Raw genomic sequence first — 24665 nt, forward strand, 5'->3', positions numbered from 1 at the left:
GTCTCTCTAAAAATATCCTGGATCTGATACAACTACACTGCATACACAGGAGGATATGACATACTGACAGTATCTGCTTAACATAGCTTACCTCTCCTGAGTTGTTCACTGTTTGGCCTCTTGTTCACTTTTAACCCAGCATCCCATCCCACCTTCCCAACAGCATGCTTTTGGTGGAGTCAGTTAAGACACTAACATCTTGTCAAACCTCTATTCTACAGCAGGCCTCCCCTGTGTTATGACTGAAGTTAAGCATGGGGTCTGTAAGACATCTTAAGCCTTGTATCTTCTTGCAGTTCACCATTGGAAAAGATGCAATGTTTTCAAAATTCTTGAACCAAATGTAGTATTTCCATTCTGTGTTTTGGGTGTGGGAGGACAGGGGAAGAAGTGAGGGGTATTATTAGGGTAACCAGATGTCCTGTTTTTATAGGGACAGTCCTGTTTTTTTTGGGGGGGGAGGGACTTTTTCTTATATAGGCATCTATTACCCCCCCACCCCGTCCCATTTTTTCACAGTTGCTGTCCTGTCACCCTGCACTTCCTAAAGCCGGCCCTGCCCAGGGCCGGTGCAAGGATGTTTCGCGCCCTTGTGCCCCCTGCACCCCCACCCCAAAATGCCCCCCCTTGCAGCTCCCCCCCCTCCCTGAGGTGCCCCCCTTGCAGCAGCTCTCTGCCCTAAGGCACCCCCCCCGCCCCAGCTCACCCCTGCTCTGCGCACGAGCATGAACAGGCTTGCAGCGCCTAAGCTGATTGGCACCGCAAGTCTGGGAGGCAGGAGAAGTGAAGCAGCTCACCCCTGCCCTGCCTCCTCCCCAAGCACGCCATCGCTGCTTCACTTCTCCCGCCTCCCAGGCTTGAGGTGCCAATCAGCTTAGGCGCCGCAAGCCTGGGAGGCGGGAGAAGTGAAGCAGCCACGGCATGCTCAGAGAGGAGGTGAGGCAGGGGTGAGCTGGGCCAGGGAGTTCCCCTGCGTGCCGCCCCCCGCCCCTTACTTGCTGCAGGCAGCCCTCCCCACACTCCCCTGCCCCAGCTCCCTCCGCCTAAATTCCGGTGGCAACCAGGGTGGCCGAAGATCTGTCCGCCACGGTCGCTGCCAAAGAAAATGGCACCCCGCAAATCCCAGTGCCCTAGGCAGGGGTGAGCTGCAGCGGGTTTGCACGGGTTCGCGGGAACCCGTTGTTAAATTTAGCAGCCATTTTAGAACCGCTTGTTAAGGGCTGCTAAATTTAACAAAAGTTCCCGCCCACTCCTCTCCTGCTCCGCCCCCTTCTCCTCCCCCTCCCCTGCTTCCCGCGAATCAGATGTTCGCGGGAAGCCTGAACAAGCAGCATGGAGGCAGCCAGCAGGTAAGCTGGGGCGCGGAGGGGGAGGGGAGGTGCGGCTGGCTCAGCAGCTCCCGGTCCCAGACCGCGGCTCCCTCCAGCCCAGCGCCGGCCCGGGGAGTCAGGCCCCGCGGCTGCCGCCAAGCGGCCGGGCCCCGGTGCCGGCCCGGGGAGTCGGGCCGAGCGGCCGGGCCCCGGTGCCGGCCCGGCCCGGGGAGTCGGGCCGAGCGGCTCGGGGAGTCGGGCCCCGGTGCCGGCCCGGCCCGGGGAGTCGGGCCGAGCGGCTCGGGGAGTCGGGCCCCGGTGCCGGCCCGGCCCGGCGAGTCGGGCCCCGCGGCGCCGGTCGTGGTCCTGGCAGAGTGGACCCGGTCCCCAGGCAGTGTGGTAAGGGGGCAGGGAGGGGGTGGGTTGTGAGGGGGTGGATAGGGGTCAGGGCAGTCAGAGGGCAGGGAACAGGGGGATTGAATGGGGGCAAGGGTCCCGGGGAGCAGTCAGGAAAGAGCAGGGTTGGATGAGGTGGTGGGGCACTCAGGGACAGAGAGAAGGGGTAGTTGTATGGGGTAGGGCTTCTGGGGGGCCATTGAGAATGAGAGGAGAGGTTGGGTGGGGCGGCAAGGGGCAGTCAGGGGACAGGGAAGGGGGGGATGGGTCAGGGGTCTCGGAGTGTGTGTGTTAAGGAACATGAGGGGTTGGATGGGGCACGATCCCCCCCCCCCACGGAGGGGGGGGGGAAGGAGGGAACCCGTTGTTAAAATTTTGGAGGGAGGAGGGAACCCGTTGTTAAAAATTTGGCAGCTCATCACTGGCCCTAGGCAACCGCCTACGTTGCCTAAATGGTTGCACCAGCCCTGGGGGCTCCAGAACGTTTAGTGGTCTGATGGTTGCATTCATCCAAATAGCAGTGACTCAATGGAAGGCTTTATTTGGAACTATCTACAAAAGAACTGCTTACTACCCACTGCGAGACTTTCCCATACTTGAAGCTGTTTTCCCCTGGTACGTTGACAATGGGCTTTGCTTCAAAAAGGGAGGAAAGAGTTAATGGTTCCCACTGGCAGCTTGTTTCTCTTGTGGGCTTGCTGTTCTTTCTTGGAAGGGATTGCACTCCCTTTGTGTCTACAACAAAGCACAGGGTGTTTCAGAGGGAGGCAGCGTACAGGAAAGGCTGATATACAGGGTGGCTCCTCTCTTCTCCAAATTATTCAGAGGTATCTTTTTAATCCCTTTCCTCCTCCCCTCAAATAAACCCCAGAGGGAGTAGGTTACAACTGGAGTCAAGAGCTTGCTGTACACAGACCAACTGGAGTTACTTAAATATACCAACCAGTAATGCTTTGGTTGGGAACATACATTTATACGAGCTTTTCAAAATTCTAATCAACGTTTACCAGCCCAAGTTCAAACACTACTTCCCACCTTCTACTGTGCTGTCTGGGGAGGGCAGTGGGAACAAAGGTGTTCTTTCCTCGGTTAAAAGAAACAAATTCAAAGTGGCTGAGTTGAACTTGGCAAGGCTGGGTAACACACAGAACTAGCAGCGAGGTAGCATACAACCTTTTGGCCATGTTCCCATGCTACCAGTGAGTGTTAAAGTCTCTTTTCTACTATTCCATCTGTCTTAGGTACTTAAATGACCCTCATTAAAAAAGTATGAGTGCCTCTCAGTCTTCAGTGTATTTACCCTCACAACGTACGGGGAATTGAGGCACAGAGCAACTGGTAATTTGCTAGGGACCTGAACTCAGGTCTCCCAGTGGTTTGGGCACTAGTCTGAGAGTTGGATCATCCTTCCTCTCTGTTTAGGATCCTGGCACATCATGCTGTGGCCTCTTGTAGCCGTTCTTTCCCCATGAAGGCTCTAAAAGGGTTGATCCTGGCAGCATGGCATGGGGTGCGGCTCCTTGTCACAGCTCCAGTGGAGCACTCCCTCTTGATCACTAGCCAGACTGCTGAGAGGGGATCCAGACTGCTGAGAGGGGATCCAGCTGTTTTAAGCCCATAGAGTCTAAATGGAGCCCAGGCACTGCCAGAGTCTCAGAGCTCTGGGGACCCTCTCAGGGTGCAGATCTTCTTTCTGGCACCCTCTTACAAACCTCCACTCGAAGATGTGAGCTCTCTGAGTTACTGCTTCAAGGAGGCATGGGATAGGTTTAATGCTTAACACATACAACTGCTTTGCATGGGATTCTAAAACCGCATTGCTCTTTCATAGCATGAGAAATACAGAGATCTATACAAAAATAATAAACCCTATCCTGCCTCAGTTTCCTCACCACTCCAGAGCATTCTTTAGGATGGGGGTCTGAGCTGTCGGGGGCCACCCAAGGTCCTTTAGCTCCAGTGCACTTCTTGGTTCTGCGACACATTTCTTCTCCCCAGAGCTCACCACCGCTGACCTTGGCCATGCCAGCCCCTTCCTTCTTCCTGCCCAAAACTTCCCGTGTCTCTCTCCAGGAGTCTTCCCCCAAGAGTCTTTTTATAAACTGCTCTGTCACCTGTGTCTCTTCATTCTGCTCTTTATTATTTTCCACTGTCCAACCCCCCAGCTAGTTCCACAGTGCTGCACCCTGACAAGGCAGTCATTGAGTTCCACCATCATCCTTGGTCTGACAAAGACATGACCCATCCCTGCCAGCCCTCCTAGGTGGATTCCACATTTACCTAGAGGTATTCTGTGATACAGCAGTTTTCATACTAACAACTTCATAATATCATCCAGAAGTCATAAGCTGTACAAATCATCACGCCCCCTCTATCTCCTCCCTTTGAGTAACTCAGTCATTTAGTGACTGTCCCCACCTCTCAGGCTGGGGAAGAATCCCAAAGAACTGCCGGCTGCTCCCTCCTGCTCTGATGGACTAGGGTGCAAAGTGCTCTAGGCCAGTGTTTCTCAACCTTTTTGATACCAGGAACTGGCTTGTTGCCCCCCTAAACTGCATCAGGGAGATCTCAGGGACCGGCGCTGGTCGAAAGACCAGTCATTGAGAAACACTGCTCTAGTGTATGGGACCCAATTACTGAGGCTCCTTTCCAAACAGAGGAGAGTCCTGACCTCTGAAAAATTGCCACCAAAGCATGGGAGAGGGGAAACCCATTAAGCTTATCTTCCTAGAGGACACTCTGGTCAGCAGAGGGATTCCTGCTGGTCAGCTGTCTTCAGAAGGTGGATTTTCCGGAGGAGAGCCCTGCTGGTGTTTCACCTAGACAGTATTTCAGTTGACGGGGAAGTTGTAGGCCTTGGGGCCTTTCTTGGCAAGAGTTCTGATTATTAGGTGCATGGGTTTGCGCTTCTGAGGAACTTAGGTTGGGATCTGAGCTTGAGGAGATCAAGTGGCACCTAGTGGGAGCTTTAAGATAAGGAGTCTGGGATTTGAGGAGGGGAGAATCAGAGGAGGGCAGGTGTGGGATGGAGACAAGGGACATACTTACTTGCCAAGGGAGGTCACAAGGCCCAAAACTTCCCCATCAGCTGACATGAACAGTAATTTGATATAGGTTAGGAAGGAAAATATCAGGAGCAGTACCATTTGAAGGTTGGAGGAGTGGCAACTGCTCTGGGAGCAAAGTGGTATCTTCAGGAGGAATTAGCCGTGTCAGCTTGATGTTTGCAAATAAATTGACATTACTGCGATACATAATATGCTGGACTACTTCTTGCATGGCTGAAGAGAGATGTAGCTTATCAAACACTGTACATTAAACAATGGAAGGGGGAAAATGAGCCTGTGAGTTGGCATATGCACAGGCATCGGTACTGGTGCTGACATAACACAAGGACTACCCTTCTCATGGTAGTTTACTTTCTGGACTGTGGACAAACCCAGAACAAGAGTAGCTCTTAGATACATCAGCTCCATAAATTTCTCCTGTGAAAAATGTAGCTACCAAGAGCAAATCCTGTACACAGCTACTCAGCTCTGGTTGTGTTTCTGTGGAAGCCAAGTGCATCACCCTACTGTAATGATTCAGTAATCTCTTCCTCCTTTTTAACAGAGGAGGGTTGGGTGGTGGGAGCATCTATCATACTTCCCTCTCCTCCCACCCAGACATGACCCATATCTACAAATGGGAGTGGGGAAGGGAGGTCAGTGGCTTCAGCAGATGCTACTGAGCATGCTCAGTCCATGTGAGTATGCTCAATACAAGCCAAGCAGCAATTCTGGGTGGGGGCATGTGTGGTACCTTCTTACCTAGTCTCGGGAAAGCTTGAAAGTGGAGATGGGGGTATAGCTTTAGCAATCGCCTCTTGGCATAGCTTTTGGAAAACTGTCCTTCAGTCTTGAAATCAGTGTCTGTGGAAAACCTGCTGTTTGGAATGGAAAAACTTACTCAGAAGAGCTGCACCAATTTATGCTTGAAGATCTCTGTAGCAAGCCCAAACAGTGCATGGCTCAGTAAATGATATTGCTCTAAGACAGAGGTCCACCAAGTGTGGGGTGTGGCCCCCTAAGGAGGTTGGGAGAAACCTTCAAGGGAGACATGACGGGGCCTGGGCCAGCCACCATGGAGGTGGGGAGGGAGTGCCACCCAGCCCTTCCCTGCCCCCAGCTCTGCTCCAGCTGCCTCCCCAGCTCCTGGCCCTATCCCCGGTGTCAGTGCGGCCCTGTTCCCGGCCCAGCAACAGCCCCCAGCCTTGGCTGCAGCTTCATTCCCAGCTTGAGGCTGGGGCTGGGGCTGGGGGTAGGACTGGGAGAGGAGCCTCACCCGGCCACGTGCCTGCCTTCTGGCCCCCACCACAGCCCAGCTGTGGCTCCACTCACACCCCCGCCTTCAGCCTCAGTCCCACTCCCGGCCCCAGACCCACATCTAGCTGTGGCCCCAGCCTCGGCCCCATTACCCCTGCTTGTGTCCTCCCCATGAGCCGCGGTCCCGGGGAGGCTGGGGAGGGGCATAAACCGGGGAAAGTGGGGGCCCAACCCTCAAAAGTTTGGGGACTGCTGCTCTAAGATGAAACATAACCCAATGCAAAATTCCTCTAGTGCATTAAGGGGTAGCAGCCTACTGCTGCTGCCAGCCAATGGAGTTATTCCTTTAGCTCAAGTGCCTGTGGTGCTGAAGGTCCCTAGTGGAATCACTGTTGACAACCCATCTAGAGTGGGCCTTGTACCACAGAAATTGTAAGTACCAGAAATTGTGCTGTAGAAAACAATACTACACTAGGTTCCAATGATATAAGAATGCAGAGCTTGGATGTAAGAACAAGCCATGCAAACAGGGCCAAAACATATGTGCAGAATTGTTCTCTTTGGCCACCTTGAATCATGCAAATAATTTTTTGCTGGTGATTAAATTTAAAACACACACATTTCATCTTCAAAACACTTTTTCTCCCTCCCTCATGGTAGCTTAGAGCCTTGCTACCTTGCTAGCCTATAACTCCAGGCTCGCTTCCAACCTGAGAGTCACTGGAACAAAGAAAATACTGTAACTGTTCAGTCTAACAAGATGCATGTTTGACCCTAAGCACCTCTGTTTTCACACCCTACTGCAATGATATTTGTACAACCTGTGCCTTGTGAAAACGAACACCACACTGGTCAATAATATCATTGTGGGATATGTGTGACGATGCTACATATGGAGTTAAGGATGTCCTCTGATTTTATGTTTTAAAGTCTGTATTTGAACACAATAGAAACAGGACTGTCCAGATCCTGAATACAAATGAAGCCGTGTGACCAGTAACAATGGAATTACAATTTACCTAGGCAGTAAATAGAACCATCAACGCTCACAAAGCGGTTTGGGAGTCAGTCTGTCTAGATCATAAAGAATTGTGTATTTGCTTGGCTAACCAGCGTGGTCATCAGGCAGACACAGTGAAGGCATATTTACATAAAAGGTAAACAAAGCCATCAAGCGGCGGACATGATGACTCAGCTAGCAGTGGGGGATGGAGACTGCACCCTGAGGAAGCCTTCCTGCTTCTTGAAGCAGGGTCTTATGAACTTTCAGAGAGATGCTTTTCAAAGGTTTACTGGACTATAAAGAGAGGGGCAGTGAACCCCTAAGTTTTCTTTCACTTAAGATGACAAGGGAAATGGGCACCTCATACTTCTGTGGAAGGTCCTGACTGATGGATAGTCACCCATGGTGGACCAAGAGTAATTGATGAGCAAAACCATTTTATCAAAGACCGTACCTTGCTAGATTGTTTTAGACTATTAAATGCAGGTTTTCACTCTTAGTTCTTTTATTTGGCATCATTCAACCTATGTCCTGTCAGGAATAAATTTTGTTTTATTTTAATCTTAAACCCCCCCCCCCAGTACTGTGTTTGAATTGAAGTGATTGTTAACTCCAGCTAATGTGGCAAGCTGCTGGGTATAGTCTCTTTAAAGGAGCAAACAAACCTTATTATTTCTCTGAGCGGTTGAGGAGAGGTCTGGACACTTCAGGGTAGATGGTTTTGGGGAAATTCAGGACTGGGGTGGGTGGGTGTTGGGTTCACTTGGCTAGTAGTAGGCAGAGACCAGCATGTGGCTGTAGTGTAATAAGCAGGCTGATTAAATCAGAATTAATGAACCATGGGTGCTTGTCACTCAGAAACTTAGCACATGCTTGTATGCTGGCGGGGAGCATCCAGACTAGTGAGCTAGAGCAGCAGAGCATTTTAAAGTAGCTAGGGATACAGGGCAGGTGGTGACACAACCTCTCACTGGTCTGGATTGCACCTCAACATGTGTCACCATGTCACAGGACTGGCAAGGAATCAGCAAGCAAAGAAACGGGGTATTGACTTCACCTGAACTGCAGTGATCTCCCAACGTTTCCCTCAGCAAAACATGCGCCTGGTCCAGTCAGCTGGTTCTGTTGTGTCTTCAGTGGGGGTAAATGAAGTTGACTCCTGGCATCGATCCCCTTTGGGAGAAATGGAAAAGAAACAAGATCTGCCTATATGTAGGTTGCAAGGGGAGTCATAAAAATTGGCCCGTAAGAGGAGAGGCAAATGCCTAGCAGTCAGCAAGGAGAACTTAAGAAGGTCATGACCCAGGAAAGAGAAGGTGTGTTAAGCAGGAGTCTCTCAGAGAAAGTAAAAGCAAATACAGTGAATGCTCAAAGGTGGAGAGCAAAAGAGGCTGAATTGTTATAAAGACAAAGATTGTGTATTGCTAATGACAACCTCAAAAATAATGAGTCAGACTGCCAAAAATCATGAGATTTATTTATTTTTAAATCTCATGGTTTCAAGTCAATGTTGAGTTCTCTTTAATCTGTCTTCTGGTTTCTGAGCCTTTGGGGGTACACTTGCTGCATGCTTCTAAGGTTTTCATTTGCATCCATCAGGGCTTGAAACACGTTTTGAAATATGAAAGTTGAGATTCTCATGTAATTGTACGAATCGAGGAGCTGAGGCATTAGGAAAAACACCAAATATTTGAGACTCTTGACAAAACTGAGGATATTTCATTCCAACTCCTTGTCCACATTTCTGTCTAACACCACATGCTCAATTAAAAATTCCTGGCACCTTTACGGTGCCTTTCAGACACGGATCTCAGGCCCAGTCCTCAAAGATATTTAGGCATTTAATGCCTATTGAAATCAAAAGGAGTTAGGCACCGAAATATCTTTGAGGCTCTGGGCCTCAGTGCTCTCCAAGCAAACCACCAGTTTTACTCATTTGCTCTCTCTCGATGACCAGTTCATGCAAACATTTGAACCTGTGTGTTGTTCACAAACTGGTCACTTAGACTATTTGCTATTGTGGTATTTGACTGCTCACCTACATCACATGGTGTTGTTCCTGCTCCCAGATTGGAAGACCATATGCAAATAAATAGGCAGGACGTGTACACGAACAAAAACCTGGTCATGCCAATATTCATGAACAGCAAATGAAAACAAGCATTGATGCAGTGAAAGAGAAAAAGTGCTTGGAACGTTAGTGTTTGCACACACACTGTATACATTTTTACTCTTAGAGGTGGAAGAGGAAAAGAAAGAAGTATGGGGGGTAGCTTACCAGTTAACTTTTGGGAAATACTCAGATACTATGGTGGTAGGAGCCATATAAGTACCTAGATGTTTATGTTTAGCTACATATCAATATTATCTCTATTTTACAGATGGAGAAAATGAGGCACATTAGATTAAGTGACTTATAAATACCATTAATTCCCAATGTGACTTTTGGCAAGACTTGATCCCAAGAGCCCTGACTACCCATCCTCTGCTCTAATCATTGTCTATTACTTCAGCATTAGAGGTCCAGGGTTGCAGCTTTGAAGTCTCAGCATTACAAGGACCATGTCCTTTCCCCGTTTAAAAATTAGCAGTGAAATATTTTACCCTTCCTACGTGCTCTTTGCAGAAAAACTTCATGGGAGTGTCCTTTCTGTGACTGGAATTCAGGTCAGGAAGGGGATTATTAGTCACGATCAGTGTTGTCTTGTCTTGATTGAACTCTGAAGATCTGCACATAAGTTTGATGGATCTCTTGCGGCCATCGAGATAGTCTTGAAATTTAGCGTCGGTCAGTGGCACAAAGTACTTCGCCTGTACAGGGGCAAAGAGGGATGTTAGAAGTGCCACGGCCATGTATCCCAGGATATAATTGCTATTAAACTCAATGAAAACTGCATTTCAGAAAAAATTGCTCCCCATTGCCGGACAGAATGAAGCCATGGCGATACATACAAACATCACACATAAGAAGCCACTAACTGCCTCCTAATGACCCCCAATAACCTCCACATCAGTGTGGGCGGGGAGGATCAGCAGGGTTTGAACCTCAGAACTTTAGTACTACAGTTAAGCACTGGAACAAATTGCCGAGGGAGGTTGTGGAATCTCTGTGATTGGAGATTTTTAAGAGCAGGTTAAACAAACACCTGTCAGGGTTAGTCTAGATACTGAGTCCTGCCTTGAGTGTTGAGGACTGGACTATAAGACTTCTTGAGGTTCCTTCCAGTCCTAGGATTCTATGATACAGCATAGACCACTTGAGCTAAGGAAGAAACTCCCTCCAATTAGTAGAGGGGAGACACATCACATAGATTCTGGATCAGGGGAGCAGACCATGGTATTCAATACTGTATGTGAGACAAAGGTAACATCCAACAGTGTCAGGTTGGCTGTGAATATATTAAGCTTGACTTACACAGTTATATTTGCTGCAAGAAGTTACAAGGTGCTTTCCATCTCTGGCATAGTAACTCAGGCAGGAGTTCTACCAGGCTGTCCTGATCTATTGGCATAACATGAAGAGGTACATGAAACTGTCCCAGAAGAGATCAGTCCAGTGATTCCTTCTCCAGGAATGCACATTGTATTTCATGTACCTGTTCATATGCAGGAGATCTCACCTTTTAGGGCATCTTCATCACTTTTTACTTCATATATAGACTATAAAGTAACATCAAATTCAGTGCTATGGAGCAGAGTACTGTCAGCCATCTTGGAAATCAAGTATCTCCTTCCCCTCGTGTCTTATTTTTAATTTTTGACTACATTCAGTACTGGTGAAAGGCACTAGATTGAAAGTCCTGGAGACTGAGGTTGTATATCCACAGAAGAGGAATATCATGGGCAGTGGCAGTGTGAGCTCCCTCCCTTGCCCAAACCCTGCCTTACAGCTAGAGGAAAACCTCTGAAGTAGCAATGAAATAAGCCCTCAGGACTTGGAGCCTAGGCTAAGAATGCCAACGAAGAGGCTACTTAGTACCAACAGTGATGATGATGTTCATGATGTCAGCAGGTTTCAGAGTGGTAGCCGTGTTAGTCTGTATCAGCAAAAAGAATGAGGAGTCCTTGTGGCACCGTAGACACTAACATTTATTTAGGCAAAAGCTTTTGTGGGCTAAAACCAACTTCATTGGATGCACGCAGTGGAAAATACAGTAGGAAGATATATAAACACAGAGAACATGAAACAATGGGTGTTGCCCAAGGGTGAAAGTGAGGCGCTACGGGCCGGTACTCCGTACTGGTAAGAACCCGCACCGGTCCTACCCAGCCCACATTAAAGCGCTGCCCCCTGCCCCTTTTGCCTCCCCTGTTGGGGGCCCTGCCGGTAGGCTCCGTACCAGCAGGGCTGCTGACGGTGGTGCGGGGGAAGGGCAGCAATGTTAAAGCTGTAGTGCTTTAACGTCTTTGCCCCCCGCCCCGGCTGCTGACGGGCGTGTGTGTGGGGGGGTGGCAAAGGGAGCAATTGCCCTGGGGCCGGAGATTTAAAAGGGCCCAGGTTCCAGACGCTGCTACCCCTACTGCAGCAGCGGTGTCCGGAGCTCCGGGCCCTTAAATCAAGACAGGAGCCGCGGGCAGCGTGGTCCAAGGGCTGGCTGGGGGATGCTGACCCCCCCAGCCCTGCCCCTTCTGCCCGAGGCCCTGCCCCTTCCGGGGGCCAGAGCCACCCACCTGTACCGGTAAGTGTCCTCAGTTACTTTCACCCCTGGTGTTGCCATGCCAACTATAACAAGACTAATCAATTAAGGTGGGCTATTAGCAGGAGCAAAACAAACCTTCTGTAGTGATAATCAGGATGGCCCACTTCCAACAGTTGACAAGAAGGTGTGAGTAACAGTAGGGGAATTCCCCTACTGTTACTCACACCTTCTTGTCAACTGTTGGAAATGGGCCATCCTGATTATCACTACACCTTTTTTTCCTCCTGCTGCTAATAGCCCACCTTAATTGATTAGTCTCGTTATAGTCGGTATGGCAACACCCATTTTTTCATGTTCTCTGTGTGTGTATATATATCTTTCTACTGTATTTTCCACTCCATGCATCTGATGAAGTGGGTTCTAGCCCACGAAAGCTTATGCCCAAATAAATTTGTTAGTCTCTAAGGTGCCACAAGAACTTCTTGTTCTTTTTTATGATGTCAACACTTGCCCAGGGGGAATAGGACTCACAGCAATAGGCTTGAATTTTAATGCTCGTGTAGAAAGTAGTGTTGGTTACATAGCGGTTCACTTACCAGTTTGGGATGGTAACAATACTGCTCCTCATTTTGTAGAAAAAACTGGCTCATGTTCTTCTAAATCAAACTATGAAATTAAATAACATCATTTATTATCTGGATCCCCAAATCCCTCTTCCCATCAAGCAGAGCGGTGCTAGTATGATAGCCACTATCTTAGAGACCAGACAGTGGATTTTACCAGGGACTCCAACATAGAAAACATGAGTGACTACAGCTTGAGCTATAGTCAATATTTTATAGCTGCTAGTTGCAATGATTCATATCCTCTGTGGATCAGGCACAGTGGGAGATCGGTAACACACACTCACCAGTAGGCTACATTAGCCTCTGTGGCTACAGTGTTCAGCAGGCCAGGCTAGCAATGTAAATATGTCCACCTAAATTACTGCCAATGGTCAAGACATTTTTCTTCTGTTTAAGAATACTTATTAATGGAACCATAATATAAAGTGTAACCAAAAGTTGATTATACATGGGTCATAAATAATTTGATGTTTAAATGATTAATCAATTGCTATAAATTGATAGAGAGAGAGAGATCAAAAGATCAATAGGTGGCTTATAACCACAGCTTACACCTTTTGACTCCTTCTTTCCACTTCCCTATCTGGAGGTGGCGACTTTTATAGCCTTCTTACAAAATTTATGATTGTATCCTAGACTATTCTCCAGATTGGTCTCTCTGACGTTGATTTATATCTGGTCCATCTATTAAGTCATTGGTCTCCCCCTTGGTTGTCTTCTATCCACAACTGTTGCAAAAGCCATCCAACCGATATAGCTCTTAGGTTTCTGCTGGATATGACCATACCAACATAGCCTATCTTCCCTCAACTTGTCTTCAATTGGAGCAACCTGCATTAGGCCCCTTACAAACCTCATTTTGTTTCCTATCATGGAGCGTCCAACCATTTGACCATTTCAACGGAGGAGAGGATACTGATTGCTTTTGTAGCTGGCCACGTCTCTGTTCCATACGTTAAAATAGAATGTAAAAAACTGTAATTCGACCTATTTTTGTCACAGAGAACTGGGATCAGCTCAAGTCATTTGCACCAAGCAGCTTTAGTACTATGCTGGGCATCTCTAAGGAAGGCATCATTGTCAGCAACCGTTGATCCTAAGTATTTAAATTATTTCACTCATCTAAGCTCTTCCCTTGTGATATCTTTTGGAGGCATTCTCTATAACACCTTTGACTGATATGTATAAAACCATCCAATGCACCCCCCCCCACACACACACACTACTCATGTTGGTACCAAACTTTAAAATGTGCATTAATCATTTATTAACCCTTTACAAACTATTTAGAAATGGAAACAATATAAAATGTGATCAAACCTTCTGTCTAAAGTTAAAATTTTCCACCATCATATTTTACAAACAATATTTCCATGGAAATGGATCTGTTTCTTTGCATTTCATCTACTTCTGCCTATTATACTATCATCTTACATTTATATAGCATCTTTTGATTCAAAGGATTTCAAAGCACTAAACAAACTGTATATGTCACAATCATTTCACTCACCATGTAGGTATGGCCACCTCTGTGGTGTAAGGGGGTAGCTATTTAAATGCACATAGCAGTTAAGGACAGTAAGGGCTTGTCTAAATTACCCGCTGGATTGACAGGTACCTCTTGATCCAGCAGGGGTCGATTTATCGCATCTAGTATAAATCGACCACTAAGCACTCTGTCGACTGGTACTCCACCAGGGCGAGAGATGCAGGCAGAGTCGATGAGAGAACGTCAGCCATTGACTTACTGCAGTGAAGACACTGTGGTAAGTAGATCTAAGTATGCCAACTTCAGTTACGTTATTCACGTAGCTGAAGTTGTGTAACTTAGATCGATTCCCCCCACCCCCCAGTGTAGACCAGGCCTAAGGTTACCAAATTTGGCCAGGACACCAGCATCAAGGTGCATGCTCTTGCAAAAAGGCCAACAGAGTAAATCCAAATAAAATAATTAGTTACAAAATATATATCACAACTGTTGTGCACTTTTAAAGAGTTGCAATGTTTTACCCCACCTATGGAAGGTACATATTGGTGGATGAATTAATTAATCCCTATATGTAGAAACTGGAAGCAGATTGTACTGGAGGGAGAAAAAAATTATAGACCTAACAAGAGTTGTGCCCAATATCACCTCAATCTCCTCTCCCATCCTTTGCCTTTTTTGATTGATTACATTTAAAGATCTTCAGGACAGGAAATGGCCTAATTGTAAATCTGTGAAGCACATACCATACTTCAGGATGCGATGAAACAAACGTAGCTGAGAATCACTTATCTCATGTCACATAAGGGTTAATATTTTCAAAAGTGCCTCAGTGTTTTAGGAGCCTTAATCCCATTGAAAGTGTAATTGATGTAGTTTATAGTTGGTTTGGCAAGGTAGAAGAAGCCACACAAATCACTGAAAGTAAATAGGATTTGGGATCCTAAAACACTTAGGCATTTAAAACTTTTACCCAGGGCTCCTAAATGGCAACAATTTTCAGTCACTATTGACCTATGCTGCATTGAAACTTGTGATCTATAGGCTAGATTCTATGCCTACTGAAGTCAATTACAAACTTTCATTGATGTAAATGGATCAACTGCTATAAGTGAATGATTCTATAATCCATCACAAATCCCTTGAGCTATCCAGTCCACTCAGATTTTATTAAACTTCTTTTATCTCCCACAATATAACAATTCTCCATATATTAACTGAATTCTAACCAAACCACGATTGTCTTTGAGAAAGCCGAAAGACATTGGCATAATGTACCTATGAGGACATCCAGGGAATGTCATAGTTCCAGGGGAATGAGAAGACCTTATAGCTGGTGGCTTGTCCATTTTGAAAATGTTTATGGCTAGACCTGATGCAGATTGGATGCCAGGGGGTGACTTGGAACATTGATTACCCTCCTGTGCCATTTCTAAATCAGGGATTATGATGTTCCTGTACCATCTTTTCTTTGGACCTTGAGGACAGTGGTGAGGTAACATCTGCTAGTGGTGAGAACCAAGAACTCCTGCATTCTTATTCCAGTTTTGCTAGTGGTTTATGGTGTAATCTTGGATAAAGTCACCTATCTCATCTCTGCCACCATATCTCCATCTGTAGGAGGATAATACCTACCTCACCAAGGTGTCATAATTAGTTAAGATTGGTAAAGCACTGATGGCAGGACTAGTTGGAACACATGAACCTGCAGGCAGAGAGTGAAGGATAGAGAGGGACATAGACTGACCTCAAATCATATTTCCTTCATCAGTATATCACCACAGTGTCTAAAAACCATGGAAGAGGAATGATGGCGCAGTGATTAGGGCACTAGTTTAGGACTCAGCAAACCTGTATTAAATTCCCTGCTTCCCACAGACATCCTGTGTGACTTGTAGCATCTCCGTGCCTCAGTTTCCCATCTGTAAAATGGGGAAAATAGGTCTGCCCTACCTCACAGGTGGTTTCAGGGTAAATACATTAAAGATTGTGAGGTGCTCAGATGCTACTGTGATGGGAGCCATGTACAATGAGGAGGATAGATAAGGAGTTACTCTTGCTCATGGCAGCAGCGCTACTTTACACTGCTCTCAGAAAGGCGAAACATGGCTTGTAGAGTGGCTGTTTCTCACACCTGTCCACTCCCTTCTTCTGTCTCCCTCACCCCCAGTACATCGTCTCTCCTCCAAAAGGTGCACAGCTGAGCTCCAGCATAGTGGCTGCAGGGGCCAGTGGCTGCTCACACGATACCCATTGAAGTGCCTGAGTAAGGGCCGGGTGGGACTGGCCCCTTTGCATTTACCGTCTACTGCAAAGTGTCCATCACACCGTGCAATGGCAAAACCAACTGCATTTTAGCCACATTAGGTGCTCCAACCAAAGGACAATGTGACTGTTTTAACAGCCTTTGGCCTTGTCCAAACCAGCCAGCCCTTGGTATTACCCGGGATGGCCTCAAGCAAGTTTAAAGTGTGTGCAAATGGGCTAGATTCTGCCAGTGCGAACACAGGGAACAGGGTGACCAGCCAGCAAGTGTGAAAAATCGGGACAGGGGGTGGGGGGTAATAGGTGCCTATATAAGAAAAAGCCCCCAAAATTTGGACTGTTCCTATAAAATCAGGACATCTGGTCACCCTAACAGGGAAGGAGGTTTCCCTGGTAGAAAGAAGCTGCAACTTCCTCATAAATAGTAAGCCAGCAACACCCAGAAAGTGGTGACACTGGCTAGGGTGAGAGCAGAGAACATGCAGGTTCAGGGCAGTGCCTCAGCAGCATCCACTGGCCAGGCTCAGGAAGCCCAGACCAAAAATGAAAGCTAAACCATGAGGGAGGACAGCAGCAAGCCTACCTGCTTTCCCTCAGGGTGAATCCAGCTGCTGGGGGTTCATGTAATTTACAGTTGCCAAGGTAGGTAGGGCCATACACCTCTCTCTAACAATAAGTAACATGTTCCTCCTCACCTGCTGGTCAAACAACACTGAGTGGGCATTGAACAAGGGTGTATTTCAGGTGTTGCCCCTTTAAAAAGAAGCGGCTGGTCCGTTGGGGTCTGAAAGTTCATTCCATGGCAGTTTGAAATAGCAGCTGAGCAGTTCAGACAGAGGGAGGAGCAAAAGAATTAAGAGGGGAAATAAGAAAGAGAGAGAACTCAGTTGCTGAGAAACCAATTGGATGATGGAAGGTGCAGAGCCCAGAGAGAGATTTGAAAATACAGTGGAAGACCAAGGGAAAAGGGAGAACAGAAAAAGAAAATGTCTACTGAGGGCCAAATTTCGTCTTCACTGTAGACCCCACTTAAGTTAACAGTTACACGAGGGTAACTGACAGCAGAATTAGATTAGACTTACTTGGATTTACTCATTTTTCCTGGCACATTTAAATAACTTTGTTGCTTCTTTTTTTTTTTTAATCTCCCATATCCCTGTATTTTTAAAACAGAAATGAGCACTGCTGAAAAGTACCAGATTGCCAGCTCTGAAGTCCTATATTTGTCCATGGACTATGGACAGGCCCAGGAAGCAGCAGTACAAGCTTCCTCATCCTATTCCCCAACCAACCTCTAGGGAGGAGGAAATATTTCACACTAGATGTTGGATTTTATGCCGGGAAAGCCACTAAAGAGGCCAAAAAGTATCTGTTGTGTTGCTGATAATTGCCATTGTGCTGGGGAAGCGGACACGTGCCTGGAGGCAATTGCCCGAGAACCTCCAATGCATTTATCCTGTTTTTATGTAATGTAGGTGTAACACAAGTCACTGCTGCCTCTCTGACTTCTAATAGTGGCTGAAGCACATCAGTGTTCATGAATTTGATTCTGGCTTTGAGCTGAGGGAGAAAAAAGAGCCTTTTAGATTCAGCTGTCCCAGGTTCAATCCCTGTCTCTGGCACCTCCTCCAGGGGTATCATGTTATTACACAAGGCAGAGACCTCAGAGCCTGGGGGTGGGGGATTGTTTTGACTCTCTCACTTGTTTACTCAGAGACAGAATGTTGGGCCCAGAAGGTTCTATGACAGTTGGAAGTGACAGTTCAAGTCCCACCCGCAGGGGGCAGTTCTGAACCAAGTTTGCTCCTCCTGGGTCTACCTAGCACCAGCACGGCGTGCAATGCCAGTAACATTACCTCAGAATATAGGGATCGTTGTGACCAATTTCATGCTGTCTTCCAGGCCAAGATTTGCTCACTAATATCCCAGTCTGGTGGTAGGCTTCATGCATTGCTATCAGCGGCGGCTCCAGGCACCAGCGCACCAAGTTCCGTGGCTTGCCTGCTGGAGGTCCGCCGTTCCCGCGGATTTGGCAGCAATTCAGTGGTGGGTACGGGACCGGTGGGTACAGAACCGGTGGACCTCCCGCAGGCAAGCTGCCAAAGGCTGCCTGACTCCCGTGCTTGAGGTGGCAAAAAAGCTAGAGCTGCCCCTGATTGCTATTTCCCCAGAAGCTCCAGCCTTTGATACAACACTGTGGGGAACTGATTAGGATTAAAAATTTTGCCTGATCCTGGCATAAGGATTCCTATGTATTAATTCTCTACACCCGTTGCTTCCTGCTACTCAAAATAATGCAATTGTGGACAAAGCTTGTGATGTTAGGAGGAGACTTGGTCCTGGAGCCAGCAGCTTCAGACCATTACAGCATCACGTTTTCATGGGAAAAAGTAGTAGATATTGATTATGGCCTGGGAGTGCCTAGATAAGAACGTAAGAATGTCTGTAGTGGGACAGACCAAGCTGTTGCAAAGAAAAAAGTGAACATCATTCTGGGATGTATTAGCAGGAGTGTTGTAAGCAAGACATGGAGAAGTAATTCTTCCGCTCTACTCCGCACTGATTGGGCACCACATTTCAGGAAAGCTGTGAACAAATTGGAGAGTCCAGAGAAGAGCAACAAAAACGATTAAAGGTCTAGAAAACATGACCTATGAGGGAAGATTGAAAAAATTGGGTTCGTTTAGTCTGGAAAAGAGAAGACTGAGGGGGGACATGAGAACAGTTTTCAAGTACATAAAAGGTTGTTACAAGGAAGAGGGAGAAAAATTGTTTTTCTTAACCTCTGAGGATAGGACAATGGGATTAAATTGCAGCAAGGGAGGTTTAGATTGGACATTAGGAAAAACTTCCTGTCTTGATGATTAAGCACTGGAATAAATTGCCTAGGGAGATTGTGGAATCTCCATCACTGGAGATTTTTAAGAGCAGGTTAGACAAACAACCTGTCAGGATTGGTCTAAATAATAGTTCTGCCATGAGTGCAGGGGACTGGACTAGATGACCTCTCAAGGTCCCTTCCAGTCCTATGATTTTTGGGGCCTCGCTGTTTTATTTTAAACTTGGCTTCTCATACTAAGGGAAGGATTTGGAACTGAAATCATTTGTTGCTATGGAAAAGTAAGAATTTACCTTATAATTGCATGATGGATGTGAATATACATTTGAATAAAGGCAGAACTTTAACAAGATTTGAACATGCTGACTTCAATAACAAGGCTGACCATTACCCACTGAGCGTGTCCTCAAATGGACTACACTATATGGCTATCTGCAGGTGTTTGGGCTTCTTGTATTTCTATTTGAAAAAAAAACAAGGACAAATTAAATGTACACAAAGCTTATGACATTTCAGGTATGTCCCCTAATAAGAGGAACGTTCATGCAGAATTTCATATCAATGAGACTGAATTACTAAAATCACAAATGGAATAAAGTTTGATTTTCAATCTCAGGGCAAACTTCATTGGAAGTAGAACCTCAAGAATCAATGAGTATTTGAATTTACGTGGAAGCATCAGACAGAATTAGTATAGTAGTGAAGTATGCAGTGTAGTTATAGCTGTGTCAGTCCCAGGATATTAGAGAGACAAGGTGGGTAAGGTCATATCTTTTGTTGGACCAACTTCTTTTGTTGGGAGACACAAACTTTTGAGCTGCACATTTAGCTGTGATGGTTGGTGTTCCTTTCCCAGGCCTGAAGAAGAGCTCTATGTAGCTCAAAAGCTTGTCTCTCTCACAGACAGAAGTTAGTCCAATAAAAGATATTACCTCACCCACCTTGTCTCTATAGTAGCGATGATCAAGTACAGTGTGTGTACTGCATGAAGACTGGTGTCAATGCATGTAATTACACTATTGATTAATTCAACAAATAAATGGGTCCTGCTGGCAATGTTGTTACAGCAATAAAGCAAGTCCAAACAATTGTGTCTGCCAGAAGTATTCGCTGAAAAGGATTTCATTTTAGACAGTCAGTCATTCATGATTTATCACCTTAACAACCACACTAATTATATCCTATCAATGGAGGAACAACTGGTGAACAGGGTCTCCTTAGTATTACAACTGCTGGCCGCGGGGGGGGGGGGGAGGGGGAGGGCTGTGACATGCTTTAACTATTTTTTGGGGGGGGGGGACAGGGCAATGAAGTCCTGAGTGCATGCTGTGTGGACACCCCATAGTACAATGGAGCTTTGCTGAAGGGAGTAGAAGTAATGTGCTTGATGCTAGTGGCAATCTTAGTAGGCTATGAGTTTAGATGACAAAGAGCCCTGCGGCACCTTATATGCCATGTCTACACTACCCACCGGATTGGCGGGTAGTAATCGATCTATTGGGGATCGATTTATTGTGTCTCATCAAGATGTGATAAATCGATCCCTAAATCGATGCCCGTACTCCACCTCAGCAGGAGGAGTAAGCGGAGTCGATGGGGGAAGCTGCAGCGGTCAATTTGCCGCCATGAGGACGGCCAGGTAAGTCGTTTCCCTCCTACCCCCACCAGTGTAGACCAGCTCATGGACTAACAGATATATTGGAGCATAAGCTTTCATGGGTGAATACCACGCATGCATCCAACGAAGTGTGTATTCCCCCACGAAAGCTTATGTTCCAATACATCTGTTAGTCTATAAGGTGCCACAGGACTCTTTGTTGCTTTTTACAGATCCAGATTAACACAGCTACCCCTCTGATACTATGAGTTTAGAGACACCTGCAGGCTAGATGGAGAAACCAAGATACCTCATTTGGTATAAAGCTCTAAGTATGGGCTGACCTCTCTTACACTTTTCTCTGTCATGTGGCATCCATGCAACTCTGCAGCAGAGCGGAGATTTTTTTTTTTAAAGTTGTGATAACAGCTTTATTTCTTCAATAATTTTGCTATGCCTAATTTGGGATGGAGGTATTTTCCCTGGACAATTGACTATATATCTTAGGGCTGTCAATTAATCACAGTTAACTCATGCAACTAACTAAAAAAATTAATCGCAATTAAAAAAATTAATCGTGATTAATCGCACTATTAAATAATAGAATATCAATTGAAATTTATTAAATATTTTCAGATATTTTTCTACATTTTTCAAATATATTGATTTCTATTACAACACAGAATACGAAGTGTACAGTGCTCACTTTATATTATTTTGATTACAAATATTTGCACTGTAAAAATGATAAAGAAATAGTATTTTTCAATTCACCTCATATAAGTACCATAGTGCAATCTCTTTATCATGAAAATGCAATTTACAAATGTAGATTTTTTTTATTACATAACTGCTCTCAAAAACAAAACAATGTAAAACTTAAGAGTCTACAAGTCCACTCAGTCCTACTTCTTGTTCAGCCATTTGCTAAAACAAACAAGTTTGTTTACATTTACAGGAGATGCTGCTTCCTGCTTCTTCTTTACAATGTCACCTGAAAGTGAGAACAGGTGTTTGCATGGTATCTTCGGAGCCGGTGTTGCAAGGTATTTATGTGCCAGATACGCTAAACATTTGTATGCCCCTTCATGCTTCAGCCACCATTCCAGAGGACAAGCTTCAATGCTGATGATGCTTGTTAAAAAAAAGTGTGTTAATTAAATTTGCGACTAAACTCCTTGTGGGAGAACTGTATATCTTCTGGTCTGTTTTACCCACATTCTGCTGTATATTTAATGTTATAGCAGTTGCGGATGATGACCCAGCACGTTTGTTTTAAGAACAGTTTCACAGCCGTTTTGACAAAATGCAAAGAAGATACCAATGTGAGATATCTAAAAAATAGCTATAGCACTCGACCCAAGATTTAAGAATCAGAAGTGCCTTCTAAAATCTGAGAGAGACAAGGTGTGGAGCATGCTTTCAGAAGTCTTAAAAAAGCAACACTCTGATGCAGAAACTATAGAACCTGAACCACCAAAAAAGAAAATCAGCCTTCTGCTGGTAGTATCTGACTCAGATGATGAAAATGAACATGCATCGGTCCGCTCTGCTTTGGATTGTTATCGAGCAGAACCCATCATCAGCATGTATGCATGTCCTATGGAATGGTGGTTGAAGATGAAGGGACATATGACTCTTTAGCATATCTGGTACATAAATATCTTGCGATGCTGGCTACAACAGTGCCATACAAACACTAGTTCTCACTTTCAGGTAACATTGTAAACAAGAAGCGGGCAACATTATCTCCTGCAAATTGTAGCAAAGTTTGTTTGTCTGAGCGATTGGCTGAAGTAGAACTGAGTAGATCTGTAGACTCTAAAGTTTTACGTTGTTTCATTTTTCAATGCAGTTATTTTTTGTACATAGATCAACATTTGTAAGTTCAACTTTCAGGATAGAGAGATTGCACTACAGTACTTGTATGAGGTGAATTGAAAAATACTATTTCTTTTGGTTTTTTACAGTGTGTAACGGTGTTGGGACTCACCTCTGTGGCACCTCCCACTGGTGACTCTGGGAATTAGCTCAGTCCTTGGTGGAGTGTCCTCTGCCGGTGTTGTCCCATCCATCCTCTGCTCCTTTCTGGTTATCTGGACCCGCGTTGATTCCCACTCAGTGGCGTCTCCTTCAGGACACTGCCCTTCGGCAATGCCCACTGCTCCGGTCTCACCCCCTTCCGGGGGTCTGGTGTTATTAGCAGTCCTTCTCTGAGCCCCAGCCACTGTGGTCAACCACACCCCAAAGTCTAACCCCTATTGTCACGGGCCTGGTGCAGTCCACTTTCACTCATCCACTGGCTGGGTGTTCGTGCAAGGGGGAGGGACGCCAGGGGACCCAGGCCCGCCCTTTACACTGGGTCCCAACCCAGGGACCATTTGGTGGCAGCCTTCCTGCCCTCCTTTTCTCCTCTTGTGTGCCTCTCTCCCTGGGCCACTTCCCCTTCAGCCCCTTTGCACTGGCTAGGCCTTTCCCTCAGGGCCTAGCAGTCTGGCAGGTAGTGGGCTGGAGTTCCCTTCTACTCCCCGAGCTTGCCCAGCATTGCGCTGTCCCAGGTGCTGGTCTCCTCACCCAGGAGACAGACCTTCCCCTCTGAAGGTCTGGAAGAGACTCCCTGCCTTCTCTCTTAGGCAGCCTTTATATAGGGCCTAGCCTAGCCCTCCTTGGCTGGCTCTAATGTCAGCCCTGATTGGTTCTCAGTAAGCCCTTTTTTAATTGGCTGCCGGCCTGTACAGCCTCTCTGGTCCCCTCTCACATGAGGGTGGGGCAGCCGCCCCACAACACAGTGCAAATATTTGTAATAAAAATAAATTTAAAGTGAGCACTGTACACTGTATTCTATGTATACATAGAATACATAGCTCACGAAAGCTCATGCTAAAATAAATTTGTTAGTCTTTAAGGTGCCACAAGTACTCCTGTTCTTTTTGCGGATACAGACTAACACGGCTGCTACTCTGAAACCTGTATTCTATGTTGTAATTGAAATCAATATATTTTAAAATGTAGAAAACACCCCAAAATATTTAAATAAATGATATTCATTATTGTTTAACATGATTAATCACGATTAATTTTTTTTAATCGCGATTAATTTTTTTAATCGGTTGACAGCCCTAATATCTGTTTATAAATTACTATTAATCATGTTTATTATGGTAGTGCCCAAGGGCCAGCCTAGAATAGTGTGAGGCACTCTACAAACACAGAGTAGGAGATAGTCCCAGCCCTGAAGAACTTAGTCTAAATAGACAAGACAGACAGAGGGCATGGAAAGGGGTAGAACGCACCAGCAGTTATCCAGGTTACATTGTTCAACATTGTACCCCTCTGCCAAAAGGAGCCCTGATCTTCTCCCCAGGCCTGAGCCCCTCTCATTTCCAATCCCCCGCTTCAAGCATACGTCACTGGGGCAAAAAGGGAAGGAGATAGACGGTCCCAGAGAATGAGAGGATTGCTGAGGAAACTCACCTGCTCCCAATGATAAAGCCACTTATGGGGGGAGGGACAGAGAGTCACTCAGTGGCCCCTGCCTCAATGGGAGAAGCAGCCATGGTGGTGTGGTGGGAGCCTATATACCCCTCCACACATTGAGGTCAAATTGCAGGATGCACAGTGTGGCAAAGGCACCCCAAAAAGGACACAAACCTATTCATAAGGGAAACTTAAAATGCTGTGGGACTGAGAACCCAGTGCCAGTGACTCACTGTCTGACTGCCATATTTCTGAGGGAAATCATGTCCAGCAGTTAAAGGAAGTGGGCACCAAACTCATGTGGAATCTGTAGGAATGTAGGCCTGGCCTAACATAAGTAATTAAACATGTGTGACACGTGGCCAGAAAGGGTTAAACATCCTGCAAAATAAGTAACCCACAGAAGACATGTGGGAAATAATGTTTGTGTATTTACATATGTATGAGTAGGGTGGACAACGTAGTCATCAGTCCCTGTCTATGCTGTATTCTGATAATTCAGAGGTCAAAAGAACATCTTATCATGTGTGACGAAGTTCCTCCTCTACCTTGGTAGGTCCCGTGCTTATTGGCGGATTTGCTTGCCTCACAGATTCACCCTGTGGGTCAGGAAACAGCCCAGAGACCTTCCCCTCTGGTAGAAGCCACAGTCCAGGTCAATTCCTCCTGTGTTTGATCAGGAGTTGGGAGGTTTTGGGGGAACCCGGGTTCCAGCCCAGGGC

The 24665-nt window shown here is 46.2% G+C and overlaps 1 protein-coding gene across 16 annotated transcripts; it reads right to left on the minus strand.

Annotated features, from left to right (window-relative positions):
* Positions 1 to 2236: 2236 nt before the first annotated feature.
* On the minus strand, positions 2237 to 22502 carry TSGA13 (testis specific 13). Of its 16 annotated transcripts, none has more exons than XM_045010513.1 (6): positions 22460 to 22502; positions 12250 to 12319; positions 9618 to 9824; positions 8071 to 8186; positions 5516 to 5631; positions 2237 to 2441 (listed from the first exon to the last, which is right to left on the minus strand). In XM_045010513.1, the coding sequence occupies exons 2-6, from the start codon at positions 12301 to 12303 to the stop codon at positions 2245 to 2247; spliced, it is 690 nt and encodes a 229-aa protein (XP_044866448.1). In that variant the 5' UTR covers positions 12304 to 12319; positions 22460 to 22502; the 3' UTR covers positions 2237 to 2244. The 16 variants fall into 16 exon arrangements, with proteins under 16 accessions (XP_044866448.1, XP_044866429.1, XP_044866438.1 ...); XM_045010494.1 differs by lacking the exon at positions 22460 to 22502 and adding an exon at positions 17887 to 17992; XM_045010503.1 differs by lacking the exon at positions 22460 to 22502 and adding an exon at positions 17113 to 17187.
* Between the last annotated feature and the right edge of the window lie 2163 nt (positions 22503 to 24665).

This window comes from Mauremys mutica, chromosome 1 (assembly GCF_020497125.1).
Source record: "Mauremys mutica isolate MM-2020 ecotype Southern chromosome 1, ASM2049712v1, whole genome shotgun sequence".
Taxonomy (NCBI): Eukaryota; Metazoa; Chordata; order Testudines; family Geoemydidae; genus Mauremys; species Mauremys mutica.